The 17,118-nt window shown below is 31.0% G+C and overlaps 1 protein-coding gene across 1 annotated transcript; it reads right to left on the bottom strand.

Moving 5' to 3' along the window:
• Positions 1–11,519: 11,519 nt before the first annotated feature.
• LOC132747824 (uncharacterized) lies at positions 11,520–17,112 on the bottom strand. Its single transcript, XM_060737343.1, has 3 exons — positions 16,984–17,112; positions 12,531–12,749; positions 11,520–11,944 (listed from the first exon to the last, which is right to left on the bottom strand). Exons 1-3 carry the CDS (start codon positions 16,996–16,998, stop codon positions 11,819–11,821), a joined length of 360 nt encoding a protein of 119 aa, XP_060593326.1. The 5' UTR covers positions 16,999–17,112; the 3' UTR covers positions 11,520–11,818.
• Positions 17,113–17,118: the final 6 nt, after the last annotated feature.

A 17,118-nucleotide genomic window follows, 5' to 3' on the forward strand; every position in this document is an offset into this window, starting at 1 on the left:
TGAAAGTATATACATTCGTTACACATAATCAAAGATAACACCCTATCAGGCTTTGCGCTATTCACTGTTTTTTCACATGTGGGTAAATTTGATATCCACCATTGAATCACTTTTACACTCTTCATCCAATAGAACAGTTTCTTCAAAGTTCCCTTTATTGACCCTCAAAGCCTCATTTGTCATAATCTCTAATCGTTTGTTATATATAGCAGCATGTGGCACCGCAGGAGAGCATGCATCTAATTTCCCAATTACTTGAGATAATTCTCTGTAGTAAAGTGGTCATTGATAATATCAAAGCACAGCAGGCTATAATTTTGGCACATTTTTCGTGGGATACACTAACTGTCATTGTGATGCTATTTAGCACAAATCCAAGAAATTCAATTATTTGTATAGGAATGAAACAACTTTTGCTTGGGTGAATAGTCAATCCTAAACTATCAAACAAGGAAACTGTTTGATAATCATTATCTGTACATTCTTCATATGTATCTCCATTTAGCAGAGTATCGTCAATGTAAAATACATTTAAAAATGATCTTTTTCTAAGTTGAGAGGAAAGACATTTTAATTGTTTCGTAAAGTACCGAAGTCCAAAATCCAGACCATTTGGGATCGAAGCAAATATACTGGTAACATACCCCATTGAAAAAGAATCTCAGATATTTTCTAAATGGTTTTTTCACATTAACACTGTCATATGCGTCCTTTAAATCACAACTAGCAAAGAAAGATCCTGGTTTAATTAATGTTAAAGCTGACTGAAATGTTTCCAATGTAAACAATTATTTCATTCAATCGTTTTAAATTTAAAATCAATCGAATAGTTCCATCTTTTTATATCTTATAAACAAGTTTGAAATAAAACCAACATCTTTGCTTAGTTGTGTATCAGAAAACTTTTCAATCACTTGTTAACCCAAAAGTACATTTAATTCTGTTTGAATTAGCAAACATTCTTCGGAATTAAATGATATAGGATTAGGAATAACGTTTTGACACGGTAATTCAAGAAAAGGTATTTCTATTCCTTTTACGGTATTGATAATCCAAGGGTCAGACGAAATATTTTCCCAAGATGAAACAAACTTGCATATTTTACCAGCTATAAAGTTATTAGGTGTATTTTTAATGTTAAAACTATGTAAAATGCTAACCTCTGGTTCCTCACAATTTAATGTATCTGGATTATTTATTTCCACCCGTTTTCCTCCGTCTTGTACTTTGACTTCTGGAAACGACGTTTGCCTAAAAAGGGCTTCTTGTACAAGGGTTGTTTCCCTTCTGTTGAAGTTTGAGTAAGGGTGACTTCCTCTTTCTGACCTTATTGTAAGTTTTGATGACACAGCCTTTGTGTCATTTATCTCTTTTATTTTCTTGCCCAGTCCGTCCACAAATATCCACTTAGTGGACGGTTCGTTGTCTGTGCCGCACAGTCGGGATTTAAACTCCTGATGCATTCCAGACTTGAAATTCTCTCGTTTTATTTGAGTAAGCTCTGTGAATACTGCCGATAGACAGACTAGTTAATGCATTTGTGCATTCTTTTGATTTTATTTCTTTTTTTCTGTTTTGTTAGGCATTTCTGTGCTATTTCAACAACAGACGAGCAAGCTGTTAGAATTAAGTCCTGCGTGGGTTTTTGATAAATTCATGTCTTTATTTCTTAAATTTTGATGAGCATCTTCCCATAGTTCAATGTTAACCTTAGGGACACTCATATTCATAACATTTGCAGGTTTTTGAAATTTTTCAAGTACGTCTTTTGATCTTTTTTGGAAAGTCTTTTTCTAAGAGACAAATTGATGGCTGGTAAGTTATTGTGGATTTCGTCAGTGACATTGTCGCTTTCATTGTAGAGTGTGTTCATTGAGCGTAAATCTTCACGGTTACTTGTGTCAGATTTCTCTTCTTCTAAAGAAACGTCAACTTGTTCATATGACACAGGAGCATTTGAGGAATATATACATGAATTACTCCTTACTTGTGTGGATTCATTGCCACTTTCATCATCACTCACACAGTCATTTTTTTCATTTATTGTTCTTTGCTGCAATGCCTGGACTGTCTTTAAAAACAATTATTGCTGGTGAAGCATAGCTTGCAATATACCATCAGGCATACTTTGGCCCGATATAGTGGGGATACTTTGCCCCTGTTTGTTGGGGGATACTCTGCCCCTGTTCGGTGGGAATACTTTGTCCCGCAAGCTCAGCAATATCTGACTAACAAGATGATTCATTTTGAGAATTAACACTTTCCATTTTTTATTAAAATATTGTGTCACAAAGTTCTCACAATTTCTTATAAAATCAGTATATCTTTCTCATGAAAGTCATAAAATCCAAAAATGTTATTTAAAAAATCATTATCTTCCATAAAATATTTGCACACTTTTATTCTTAAAACACATTATTCCAAATATATAACCGATACATTGTACATGATATCACAAATCCTTTATTAATTAATCTTATAAACCACGGCTATTTGTCACTGTTTCTTCTAAGGAATGTACCTGTAAACTGAGAATTGACCTGTCTCTCTCCTGTTAGTTCTCGGCATGTATATACATGTAGTCCAATAAATTTGTGGAAGTAAACTGCATGTGCACACTGTAGCAATTATAAGGTTCCTTATAGATTGTATTGTTTTATATTTATGTATTTATATGTGTATTTGGTTTATCTCGGGAAAGGGATGTACTACAACCTGATGATCACTCAGGTCCATCGGATGGGAGAAGGATATACCTTATCATATTTCTTGTACAATAAACTTGTTTTCCGAAATTTTTACAACTTTAAAACAACTTCCTAAAATACAATAATTTCAATCAGATTTTAAGTGCTAGGAACTGAACTGTAAAATACCTGGCACCTGGCGTCAAATCGACAAACTCTTTCAATATTTAACTACATACCAAGAATTTCTGTTGTAAATCGTAAAAAGAAATGTAAACAAGCGTCCGGTATATAGTGACGATAGATAGATAATAATAAGCATATGTTAATGTCTTCATAATTAATTATTCAAAGTGAAATTTTATATATTTCTTCTACTTTTGTCTTTTTTGTTATCTTTTTCAATTTACTTAATTGACGAGCTTTTATTTATTTCTTCTACATTTTTTCTTTCTTCTTGTTTTCAATTTATTTAATGAACGAGCTTTATATACAAATAATATCCGTGGCGTAAAGTGGATTGAAACTAGTGAAAAGGGTATTTCGTTTCTTCAATGGGTCTATATTTTATATCATAAACATGACATGTGTTTATCCTTTTTTCAGATAATTTGTATTTTCGTTCAGCTTAAATACAATATCGTCAATATCGTGCCTTCACAAACGCGTCCGCTGTATTAAGCTGATAATGTATGTTGAATCACCATAGGCCTATATTGTCGGTTTTTAGTTACGAAACTTTGAAAGGCTGAGCGATTTTGTCGAAATACATTTCTAATGTTTCAAATCTGTTTGGCTTAATATATAGTAAGCAAATAAAGTAATTGTAATTGCCGCAAAAAAACAATATTTCGCAATACTAGTTTGGCACATGTTATTCAATTTTGCAAAGGAAGGGAAACAATTCGTACAAAAATAGTCTATTCACACTTGCAGAGTTTTCTCCCCGCCAATACATTTCTGATTTTTATGCACAATGATTTTGTTATCTACATATAAGTGTAAATGCTGGCATTCGTCAGGCGATGAACTTCAGTTAAACATACATGTATATACATCCGCAGTATGAAATATTTGAACATTCTTTTGCACGCGCATGATGAGTAATGATTATTTTAAAAATTAATTTAAGCGTTTACGTGATACTGATTACATCTTATGTAAGTCACGCCAAGTATAATAACTTTAAAAAAAATTGTCCCCTGGGGGGACGATGACCGGATTATGCGATTTTGTTCAAGGAATTCATTGAGTTCCAAAAGCCTAAACACATAACATTCTAATTTCTCACAAAGCTCAACTGGGGCACTTAAAATTGAAATATGTACAAAAGATAAAAAATAAAATACTCTTATATACATTGGAAATCGTATGATTTTGCTTTTCTTAGTCCGATTTGAGTGAAAAGCGTTGTAACGCTTTTCAATGTTGATAAATTTGTCACAATAAGAGAAGCCAATCTGGAAAATTGGATAAGTTTACGATCTGAAAATTTGCATATAAGTTACTAGTTATGAACAACATTAAATTGAAGAATAATCTTGAAAAAAAAACACAAAAAAAGCATTTTCATTCCCCTCATGTCAAAAGAAAACCTCAGTGGAGTCATTTTAAGGTTAATTTTTGCAGTAAGCATTTCCTTGGTCAAAATTGATAAACATGTTCATGTATATTTCTTGTGAACAGTCAATTTACTTATTACCATATTTATGAAAAGAAGATTAATTTGTTATTTGAAAAAACGCATTTTTATTGCATAGAAAATATCAAAACACTTATATTCAATAAGCATTTTTGTTAATGATTTAACTATATATTTAAGAGGTAATTACAATTTAGATTTATTCAAGGAAAATAATTGTTTTATTAAAAGGAAGCGATTCTAAATACCCTTAGTAAACTAGTTATTCAAAGGCAACAATTCATTATCTTTATAAACTTTTTAAAATAAGGTGAAAATGAAAAGAAAAAAGATAAAAATATATTGGAAAAAAGACACTGTATACGGTGTTACTCCGGAGCCATAGAAGAAGAGACACAGTTTTCACTTGACTGCAGTTTATTTTCTTTGAAAAAAAATTGAAAATTTATTAACAGACAAATTATTTGTATACCAAATTAATGACTGAGCACAAATTCGATAATAATAATAATAATAATAATATACATAATAATAATTATGATGATGATTATGATGATGATGATATGATGATGATGATTATGATGATGATGATGATGATGATGATAATGATGATGATGATGATAATAATAAATAATAATAATAATAATAATGGTAATGATAAATGGTACTAGTAATAGTAATAATAAAAATAATAATAATTATAATAATAAAACATACATACATACATACATACATACATACATACATACATACATACATACATACATACATACATACATACATACATACATACATACATACATACATACATACATTCATACATACATACATACATACATACATACATACATACATACATACCTACATACGTACGTACGTACATACATACATACATACATACATACATACTCTTTAATTGTATAAAACAAAATGATGCAGTCTTGTACTCTCATTCTTTGTTTTACCTTTTTTGTTTATACTTTTGCTTTATATTAACTAAATGTTAGACACAATCTCGACTTTAATGATGTAAAATCGGATATATTTCAAGCAAGTCACGTATACTTTCATACCGTATTTGATGCACTGTAAATATATAAGGAGCATCCTTTATAAGATCAGCTCTCGGATTGGATTTGTATTGTGTTCATTATTACTGCTAGTACTCTATACTATACTCTGTGTATATATACTGTGAATTTGTTCGAAATAATCTATGCTTAAACTATACGTCACCTTGACCACAAAATAAAGTATGTTTAAACTATATCTCACACTTACCAAGAAATAGACTATGTTACATGTAAGACTATGCCTCACATTGACCACAAAATAGACCATGTCTAAACTATACCTCAGCCACAGGAACTTGAAATTCTATCAATATTAATGAGAATATCCAAAAAAATACCCCATATACAGTATAAATAAACACAAGGAATGAAACGCCTTTTCCCCACCCAAACATAAATCAACAAAACAACGGATAAAAATAATCTATCGGGCCATTTCGATAAACAATACATAAATGCATCAAATACCACCTAAACACAGTTTATATCCCTTTATTTTATGTTTTTCAGTGGATTACTGATTTATCCGTGAAAATTATATTTGATAATTTCACAGTGAAATTATCAAAATATAATTTCACACTTTTCAATGACGAAACTACTTTTTTACGATTTTCCCCATGTGGCACCTCAATTTTATTTTTGCTGACTATTCCGACAATGTCAGGCTGTTTAAAGAAAAAGCAAAGCTGAAATTGATAAATAACTTATATGTCACAAGTAATAAAAAGAAGAAAACTTACAGTAAGTAATTTCTATTCATTCAAGTAACCAATCACCAAATATCGTCTCTTTAATTTTGTTTCATTTTTACAGTCTAAAAAATACATTCCTTCCACATGCAAAACTGCTCTTGATGACATTTGGGAATATTTAAGTATCCTACGAGCAATAACTGCCGTATGCTTTATGAAAACTTGAAAAGCATTGGCAGCTTTCAGTCGAAGAATATGTAAACAACTCAGCGTTCGTTAGGCTTCCGAGTTCTTCAATTTCCTATCCACTTTTTTGAATGTTTACACATCTGTCAACACTTATTTATTGTCTGTTACAATCCTCAAATAAGTTTTCTTTCTTTTAAAAAGGTGTATGAGTAACAAATCCAAATGATATACCTCTGAATCAAACACAATTATTTTCATCCAGTGAAATACACAACTTGCAAAATGGCGGCCGCTTACATTTAACATAGCCAGGTCTAATATAAATTCGCAGTCAGTAACAGAAATATGGATGGATGGTTGGACTTTTTCTCCTACTAGAATTGTTTGTTTTTATTATTTAAACAAGCGATCAGACATATTTTTTTAATAAAATGAATACTATCGCCACCATTTAAAGTTGATTGTGGAACTTATTTTTCAGCCCATGACTTCTTGTATTTAATGAGAAATTCGACTTTTTTGGGGCTCTAAATGGGGAAAACAGATTTTAATATTTACGTAAATATTAAGGAAATTTCGTTTTAACTTGTTTTTAAGCATGAAATAAAAAGAAAATGTGTTTTTTTGTTGTGTAAGATCTAATTTTATTTCATCTCGTGAACTTTAAAAACAGTATTCTCACTCGTCGCTACGCCACTCGTGAGAATACTGTTTTTAAAGCCCACTCGATGAAATAGAATTTCATCTTACACACAAACAAACAAATATCCTCTATTTAACTATTATATGCAATAACCAGGCAAGTTTTTTCGCATTTAACTCTTGCAGATAACTTTAAGTGTATCATTTAACAATGTCACTGTATATTTACAATGTTCATTTGTCACTCTCCGTTCACTTCTAATTAGCATTCTAGCGCGCACTATCGGATTTTTTTTTCTATATAAACAAAAAAGGCCCGAAGCGTGCATTATTCTTCAACAATGCACTCGCCGTTCTAATTACCTCCCTGTGTATTTTCACATTGAGGGCGCCATTTTGTTTAAAAAATCTGATAAATAAAAACATTTTTTGTCGAATTTTGTTGTGAAAGCAATCTAGAATGAAAGAAAATGGTCTAACTTAGAAAATAAATCCGAACACCAATATCTTTAATTCAGTCGTTAACGATGTACAGACGTTTTAAGTGTTGTTTACGTGACGTCACAATGTAGCGCCAAACAGCACGTGCAAAACAATGAAATCAAGTACGCTATTTATTTGTCGCATTTACATTTATTTCACTTTAATTAATTTGTTTTTCGCTTGAAAAATTATAAAGTGAAATAAAATAAACAAACAAGTTTTTCCAACGTTTTCAAAGTTCGTTATTCTCAAAATGTTTCTACACACGGTAGATTTAAGGACAGTTTTTTCAACCCACTGGAACAGCCTTTAAAGAACATTTCTATGGGGAACTCTCAGGCGAAAACAAATTTACCCACCAAACATAAAGTCCAACTTTATAATAATAATTCTAATTTTTTCTTGACGTGTTAGAATGGAAATAGATATTAATTCATCGTGCATTATTATCGGCCTTCGTGGTTATATTACTACGCATTTGAACTCAAACCGTGCATTATTCTACAACAATGCACTCAGAATTGATATCTATTTCCTAAACAAACAAATCGATAAACAAAGATTCATATGCTGATCTTTAAAAAAAAAGAGCACTGCTATGTGAATCGGCACGAATCCTGATAACATTCACATCAATTTTTCATGTGACGGAGTTCGAAGGGTGCATGCTTATGGAAAGCCATGGCTGTCTGATATTGTTCTTTTTCAATTTATTTAACCATTTTGATAATATATAAGTTCATTTCGACTATAAATGACTTGAAAACATCTTCTTATTTAACCGGAATCCATTATATTAATCCACAGTTACAATATATGAAACCATACCGGCAGTGTATGAAACCGAGTTAGCAAAATATATAAGTTGATTTTCTCAATAAATGATTCCAATTCTTCAATATATTGTACCAATGTAGCCATGTATGGAACCAGATATCCTTATATTAAACCGAATTATCAATATATTAATTTATTTTTACAATATATGAAACCATTTTATAATGTATGGAACCAAAGTAGCAATATATGAGTTGGTTATTACAATATATGATACCAATTATTCAATATATGGAACCAAAGTAGCAATGTATGCAACCAGATGTCCTTATGTGAAACCGAATTATCAATATATTAATTCAAAGTAGCACCAGGTGTCCTTATATTAAACCAAATTATCAATATATTTATTCATTTTTACAATATATGAAACCATTTCATCCATGTATTGAACCAAAGTGTCAATATATAAGTTAGTTATCACATTATATGATACCAAGTTTTCAATATATGGTACCAAATTAGCAATGTATGGAACCAGATGTCCTTATGTGAAACCGAATTATCAATATATTAATTCATTTTTCAATATATGAAACCAATGTTTCAATTTATGAAACCAAAGTAGAAATATATAAGTTGGTTATTACATTATATGATACCAATTCTTCAATATATGGTACCAAAGTAGCCATATATGGAACCAGATGTCGAATTATCAATATATTAATTCATTTTTAGCTCGATTATTCGCAGAATAATCGATCTAATGCAGTCACCGATTTGTCGGCGTCGGCGTCCCTGTGGTTTATTTTTTATATGTAAGCTGGAATTTCCATAACTACTGGAGGGAATGGATTGAAACTTCACACACTTGTTCTCTGTGATTATCTAAGATGATTGGCACAAGTCCTATAGCTCTGATTTGCTTTTTTACATAATTATGCCCCTTTTTCGACTTAGAAATTCTTGGTTAAGTTTTTGCGTGTAAGCTGGTATCTCCATAACTACTGAAGGGAATGGATTGAAACTTCACACACTTGTTGTCTGTGATTATCCAAGATGATTGGCACAAGTCCCATAACTCTGATTTGCTTTTTACATAATTATGCCCATTTTTCGACTTAGAAATTCTTGGTTAAGTTTTTGCGTGTAAGCTGGTATCTCCATAACGACTGAAGGGAATGGATTGAAACTTCACACTCTTGTTGTCTGTGATTATCTAAGATGATTGGCACAAGTCCCATAACTTTTTCTTTACTTTTTCGCATAATTATGCCCCTTTTTCAATTCATAAATTCTTGGTTAAGTTTTTGTATGTAAGCTTGTATCTCCATAACTACTGAAGGGAATGTATTGAAACTTGAAGGGTTTGTACCTTTTCGGACAATTTTATGTTTTCATATAGGTAAGCATTTTTATACTCAATGAAACACCCTTGTGACAATTTTTTGAATAGTCGAGCGTTACTGTCCTCCGACAGTTCTTGTTACAATATATGAAACCAATTTATCAATGTGTGGAACCAAAGTAGCAATATATGAGTTGGTTATTACATTATATGATACCAATTCTTCAATATATGGTACCAAAATAGCCATGTATGGAACCAGGTGTCCTGATATGAAACTGAATTATCAACATATAAATTTATTTTTACAATATATTAAACCAATTTACTGTTTAAACAAGTACTGTTTGTCAAATGTGCGAGTGACGATTCATTTTACGTGTACACAAGTCACAGTTTCATATTTCATAAATTGTTTGTATTTATTTATTTCTTTATAGTTTTATTTTTATTTATTTATTTATTTATTTATTTATTTTACATCAGACGTAAGTAGTTTTGTACGTTTATTAGATTGTCATAAATATAAACTGGTAATACTGCATAGTGCAGTGAGCCAACTAATCAATGTGTTTTGATTTGCTAAATTGTCAATTTGGGAAATGAGTACAGCGTGGAAGGTCTCATTTTCACTTGAAAGTTAACAGATAAATTATAATATATTAATATTACCTGTCATATGTTGCGGTTCTGATCGGAATATCCGTAACAAGGGGACCCCACCCATTGTGCGGACACGAGTCTTGCCGAACAGATCGGAATACCTGTACGTCAGTAATTTTTGAACATTTTAATGGTCACTGTTGATATATTGCACACTAAAGTGTTAACTGTTACCTCCGTGGTCGAAGGGTTGGAGTCGATGACTTCTAATTCAGTTACGTCTCTGTCGTGGTTTTGATCCCCGGGAGATGCTTTGGTAGTTAAGCGCGGAGTAAGGTAGTCTAGTACTGGTGTTACTCTCCATTCTACATAAAACATAGTTTATTACACTGCTGCCTTGTGTATTAATGCATATATATTTACCCACATTATTATCTTCATAACATCTGCCATTTAATAATCTAACACCAGAAGCTTTACAAAACTCTAACAATAACTTTCAAAATTCATTCACAGTTTTAAGACAATATTTCATCTTATATATAATCTTCTGGTAAAAAAAACATGTAAAATATGGTAAGATTCTTCAACATAATCTAATCTTTCCCCAACTCTAGCATTTTATTACATGCTTTTCGATGGCTTATAGAAATATATCAGTGATATAAAACTGGTAATTTCACTGTTTGAAACAGTGAAATTACCACTTTGATAATCTCACTGTTTTGAATTTAAGCCCCTTATGTTGTTTCAGTAACATACCAGCGTGCACAGTACTGGGTACCAACTTAATGACGTGACGTCGTAAATGACGTCACGTTGTATTATTATTTGGCGCGCTTTTCATTTAGTATTAGGTAAAAATGTCTTTTTTAACGTTTGTTTGCATATAATAAAAAGAAAATTTGTTAAGTTTAGTGTAAGATCGAAATATATTTCACCTCGTGAACACCAAAAGTTCACATTTCACTCGTGGCTGCGCCACTCGTGAAATATACCTTTTGGTGCTCACTCGGTGAAATATATTCCGATCTAACACTGAACTTAACAAATATCCTCTATATAATCTCCAGTTAAAATAAAATTACATTTATTATTGTACATATTTTCAAAATTCAACAAAGGATAAAATAATTATGGATTTACTAGTCATTAAATATGAGATGTTCACCACTCAATAATGCCTTCAGCTGGCAAATATCACATCTTATTTATGAAATCAGTTCTTCAAAAATACTTATGATGAATATTGTGAATAGTTATATACTAAGGCATCATTAACGACTCTCAAAAGAGCATAGAAATTCTCAATTTAACAGGAAAACTTATTGATCAAAGTGCATTGGTAATGGTCATAATACAAATTTGGATGCAATAAAATTTTTATACGAATATTCAAATATTGGATTTCATTTGAATGCTCCATACAAATATTCAAATACCAAAACAGCATTTGTTGCCATTCCTACAATAAACTATGAAAGTACTTAAAATTGCACACAAATTTCCAACATTGCTATAATATTAACCCAAGTCCAACAAGAGCTGTATGTAAGACAGCGTGCTTGACTTATCTCAGTGCTGAACAGTAAAACATAATGAACAGTGTAAACTGATAATTATCCAAATGAAAGTAAAGTTCAAATTTTCACTTTATGATGGCTGGATCACTTAAGTCACATTGGCTGTTTTTCTTTTCTTTCCATCTCCATGTTCAGTCTCTTTAAATATTGAACAAATCCATAGCTCTTATGCCCATCAAACTGCTGCTGAAGTACAGTTTGCTGAAGGAACCCAAGCACCTGTGTGTACATACATATTTCATTCATAGTAGCATATTAGCATAAGAAGTTAAGCAATTGCAGAAATCCCTATTCATTAAACATGGTAATGATTCAAATTTTGGGGAAAAAAGTTTTTGAAATTGTGATTAAGAACACAAAATCACATAAAACTGGAAAACTCGCGGTAGCATTCTTTTTCTGAAAGGACAATGTTAGTGTGGATATTTATTTTATTAGATAGATCAATTGGATTCTTTCCCTTAAATAAAGTTTTGATTCATAACTCGCAAAGGAGATCTTAGTGCACTGAAACTGACATCAACAAAAACAAGCATAAAAGTCTGATAGGCGAATCACATACACATGGACAAGTCAATGCAATTTTATGAAGGATGTTTGAAGCACTCTTCACCAGTGGTGTTAACAGTGCAAAATGTCATTTTATAATATGATGCCAGTGACTCCATTTTTCAATGAGCATGTGCATCAACCAAAATTTTGTGACTTATTATTACAATATTACATAATTGATCAATAGAAATTTAGCATTTAAAACAGATTAATAATAATAATTAAAATTTGTTGAAAATTTGTTTTAACCAACCTGTGAATATGCCTTTGGATAATCTAGGTCTGCAAGGTAATACAAACCAATCAACACAGCTATGGCCTCTATTGAATCATCTGTCTCTAGAAGAATGTGTGTACCATCACAAACAATAGCCATGTTCACAATATGTTCATCTTTCTCAATTGCAACCAATTTTGGTGCCGACTCTGGTGCAGAAGAAAGAAGTCTCCCAAAATTCCCATCATCTTCAAGCTGAAACAAATATTGATAATTTTTATACATCAGATTTTTAAAACAGGAGCCGGTTGAACCGGATAGGTTTTGGACACAGGAAGGTATACCTCTAGTAGTGTCAGAGTTATGTCACAGACAAAGTTAAAAGTGTAAAAACAAGCCAAATGTTGCGTGCGACAAGTTGTCTCAATATGGTGATCATTTCTGTGAAATAGTTTTAAAATCCGACTTCAAATAACAAAGTTATGGGCCGGACACGAATCGGGACGTACATACAGGGTTCGACATTAACGGGGTCCCGGGATTCCGAGGATCCCAAAAAGTCGGGAGGAATCCCTGTGATTCTTAGCTGGGGATTCCTTTGGGATCCCTGAAAAATTGCTGTGTAAATAAAAATTTTGAAATTTTCTGAATTAATATCATTGAATCACAAATATTCAAGAAAAGTGGTTCAAGAAAGAGAAGAAAAACCCTGCCGATAAAATCTACACTCTTGAATCATGTACGCTAGTTTTTCTTTGTGCAGTGACAGCTATCAACTCATTTACTATATAACGAAAAAAATGTTTTGACTAAATAAACATTCTTGAATAATTTTATATCATGCATTGACTTCATAAAATAAGAGTTGTGAAAATTCAAAAAAAAAAATGCAATTATCGTATATTTATTACACAAGCGATGTGTACTTCAAATATGTGTTGATCGGCATTGCCGGCGGTAGCTACAAAGTTATCCAGTGTTTGTTATTTGGTTTTTTTTTGATTGCCAAAATTCGGCACTTTTGATCATTGTAAATTTTCGTCAAAATTGTGAAAAAAAGATTACTGGTGTATTTTTTTTCTCTACAGCAAAAGTATAATTAATAAACAAATTAAAAATAATCCATACTTTTACGTTTAAAATCCTTTTTGAAACTCACAGTCTCAATGCTAAAAAATATTGTCTAACTAAAGTCTAAGGTCAATCAAGGTCACGCATTATTTACCGACAAGAAATAGAAAAATCCTTAGGTGAAACATACAGCAAATGATGAAATATACAGCAAATGACGTATATTTCATCGGTAGTCAGACTATTCTCTCCCTTACCAGTTCCTCCCCTGACGTTTCCTCCCTGACAGTTCTCTCCCTATTTTGGGGGAGAACCGTCTGCATATTTGCAAATAAGCAGACAGTTCCTCCCCATTTTTATTTTTATCAATACATTATTATTGAAGTATTTAGATGTTTAATAAATGGATTAGTTTATTATTAAATTATTATTTATTGAAATAAAATAGAGAAAAAAATATTTCATTGAAGTATTAAGATGTTTAATACATGTATGGGTATGTTTATGATTAATTGATAAAATTAGATAAAAAAAATATTTTAGCATATTCGTATATTATTCTGATTGTTTTATTAGATTTAAAGTATACTTTTTTAATGTGTTTAGTTATTGAAAATAATAATTGAATAATTTACTTGATTAGGATAATCATTCAATATTAACTTTTGGGTGAGTTTTTTTTTTTTTTTTTTTTTTTTTTTTTTAAATAAGAAAACCATCCTGTTTGGTAACACGACACTTACAGACTCAGATAATGAGAAAATATTCCTTGCAGTTCATAAATATATTGAAAAATCGAATCGCTTTGACTCTCCAATAATTTTCAACTATCATTAAGGGTTAAATCACAGGTCATTTTTTCTGTTGTTTTTTTTTCTCCTTCTTTTTCTATCTCATTCTTCTTTCTATCTGAACTTATCAAACTATTATCATTATTAGTCTTATTTTGCTTTTCTTTAAATAATTGATATATCTTATATTTATTTATTCATTTTCGATGCAAGTTGTAACACATCAGCCTTCTAAGTCAACAAACGACAATTTATTTCGCCTTATTTCGCACATATATTTATTGTACATTGGGAAAAGACTTCAATAAGCATTAGGTTGCTTCCAGTCTAATCCTTTTCTTGTTTTGATTGTAAAAATCATGTATGTGAGAAAGAATAAAATATGTTTAAACCATTGAAATAAGAAAAACAATTATAAGCAAAAAATGATTTATGAATTTTAATTGCTAAATTTCATACTTTTGTATAATGAAGAAAGGAGTTCAATACACATTTGCGTTAAGTTTGCTGTCAGAGATAATTAAAAGGTGATTCAAGACTCAAGGTGTAATCTAATGATTAAAATAAATGTGAAAAGGTGTTGATAAATAAATATTTTTATTAGTTATTTGGTATTATATATTGTTTCATGTTAATGACTACAATGTTCTTTAATCAATTTTGTATAAAAGTAAATGTGAAATGTGAATGCATACAAGTTGTTGCTTATTCATTTTCTATAACATACTTGTTACCACCTTATTAAGTAATTCCCTATTTAACAAATGAATGAATATCTCTAGACTTTAACATAATTACAGGTGTATATCAATCACTGTCAAATAATCTTAACCTCTCACAATGAAGGTGTTAATAGGATTAAAATACCTGAATAAGGTGTTTAATTTACAAACACTTTTCAGAATCAAATAAACATAAAACATAAAATGCACTTAATGTCAAATACATTCTTTAATAGTCTTCATTAAGAAATATTATTAGATTATATAGAAGTAAAAACTAAAATGATAACTACTAAAAAAATGGGGGAGAACTGTCTGCCTATTTCAAATTTGGGAGAGAACCGTCAGGGGAGGAAACGGTTAGGGAGAGAACCGTCAGGGAGAGGAACTGGTTAGGGAGAGAATAGTCTGTCATTCTATTTCATCTGATAGTGCTTTGAGCCAATCAGTGTTGTGAACTACATGACTGCTGTATGCGGTGAGTGCCTTTGATGTGACAGGTGTCAAAACTTTAAAAAAAATCAATACACAGCTAGGAAAGGGATTGGACATTTCAGTGTAAAAATTGGGAACAATAAATTTGGATATTGCACATCCTGTCATGGACTTGTAGCAACTTATTATTTTTAAAAATGAAATCATTTAAAGGTACTGTACTTGTAATGCAAACAAAACTTTTTCTTGATATTTTAATTAGCTTAAGTAAAAAATTATCAAAATTTTAATAATAAATTTACAACAATCTATGGGATTTTTCCTTTTAAACACAAAAAATGTAAGCTAGCTGAAAACAATTATTTTTTAAAGTGATCATAGTTAAGAATTTCTTTAAAATGACATGAAAGTAAATATTTTTCAAAAGTTATCCATACCATCCCTTACTGGAATATGGAGCCAAATTGTGGGCTCTATTTCAATGAACCCTAGGCTATTTGGGAAAATGTTTCCCCAGTTCCTACTTAACTTCAAAAATTCAAACCCTAAGTCCCTTGTCAAGTCACTTGCATTATACCTTCATTTAGATATTGTAACTGGTTCACAATTATCAACTCCAGGGAGAAAACAGGTTTAAGCAAAATAGCTATTTTCAAATCAAACTCTTGTTCAGTGAGCTTAATGTTATTCTGTTTCCATGTTCATGTAAAAATGTATTATGTTTTAATAAATTTATCTTAGCAGTCCAAATATATATATACTAGTTAACACTTTGAAACGCTTTTCAAAATTTAAACAGCAATATTTCCATAAACTACATTTTCTGCATCTGAAACAAGACAATATATCCTGTATGTGGTCTCAAAAAAAAAAAGAATTTGAAATTGAATTGCTGCACTCCCTTGTTATTCTTCGCCTTCATATTTTACTATTTTGATATGAGGAATCCCTGACATTTAGGAGGAATCCCTGAATTAAATCTCAGGGATTCCTATGGGATCCCTGGTAAAAACAGTTAGTGTCGAACCCTGACATACGGATGGACTGACAGACGGACGGACCGACAACCCGACGACTAAATGCTCCCCCGAAATTTTTCGGGGAACATTAAAAAAACTGTTAGCGTTTGTATAAATCTTAGAGATCATTCAATGTTAAAAGCATTTTTTTAGTGTTATCATCAAGTGACAACTACCATGGAAATTATTTATTCTTTGTTAGAATAGTTTACCTACATAAATCTGTTTTGAAGTAAAACTCGCATTAATTACCGTATTTATCAGACAAGTGTGCATGCCAAATATGGCATGCTGATAATTATGGAAATAAGATGTTAAGGTATACTCCCTACAAATTTATGATGTAAAATATGTCCACAGATGTACAGACATGTCAATCATTGAATCACAGCTGGTCACATAAAAAAGAAGTTTTAGGACATTAAAAGATTTGAATATCTAACACCTTTACCTTAATTATTTGCATCAAAGGCTTAGTCTTCTGGCCCTTTCCTTTTCTGTAAGCTGTTTCTGATTCTAAAGCCTTCAGCACTGCCACTTTAGAGTCATCCTGAAAGCCAAATTATGAGCAGACTAACAGAAAGGT

The sequence above is a fragment of the Ruditapes philippinarum genome, unplaced genomic scaffold (assembly GCF_026571515.1).
Source record: "Ruditapes philippinarum isolate M1 unplaced genomic scaffold, ASM2657151v2 ctg3462_1_1_1_1, whole genome shotgun sequence".
Taxonomy (NCBI): domain Eukaryota; kingdom Metazoa; phylum Mollusca; class Bivalvia; order Venerida; family Veneridae; genus Ruditapes; species Ruditapes philippinarum.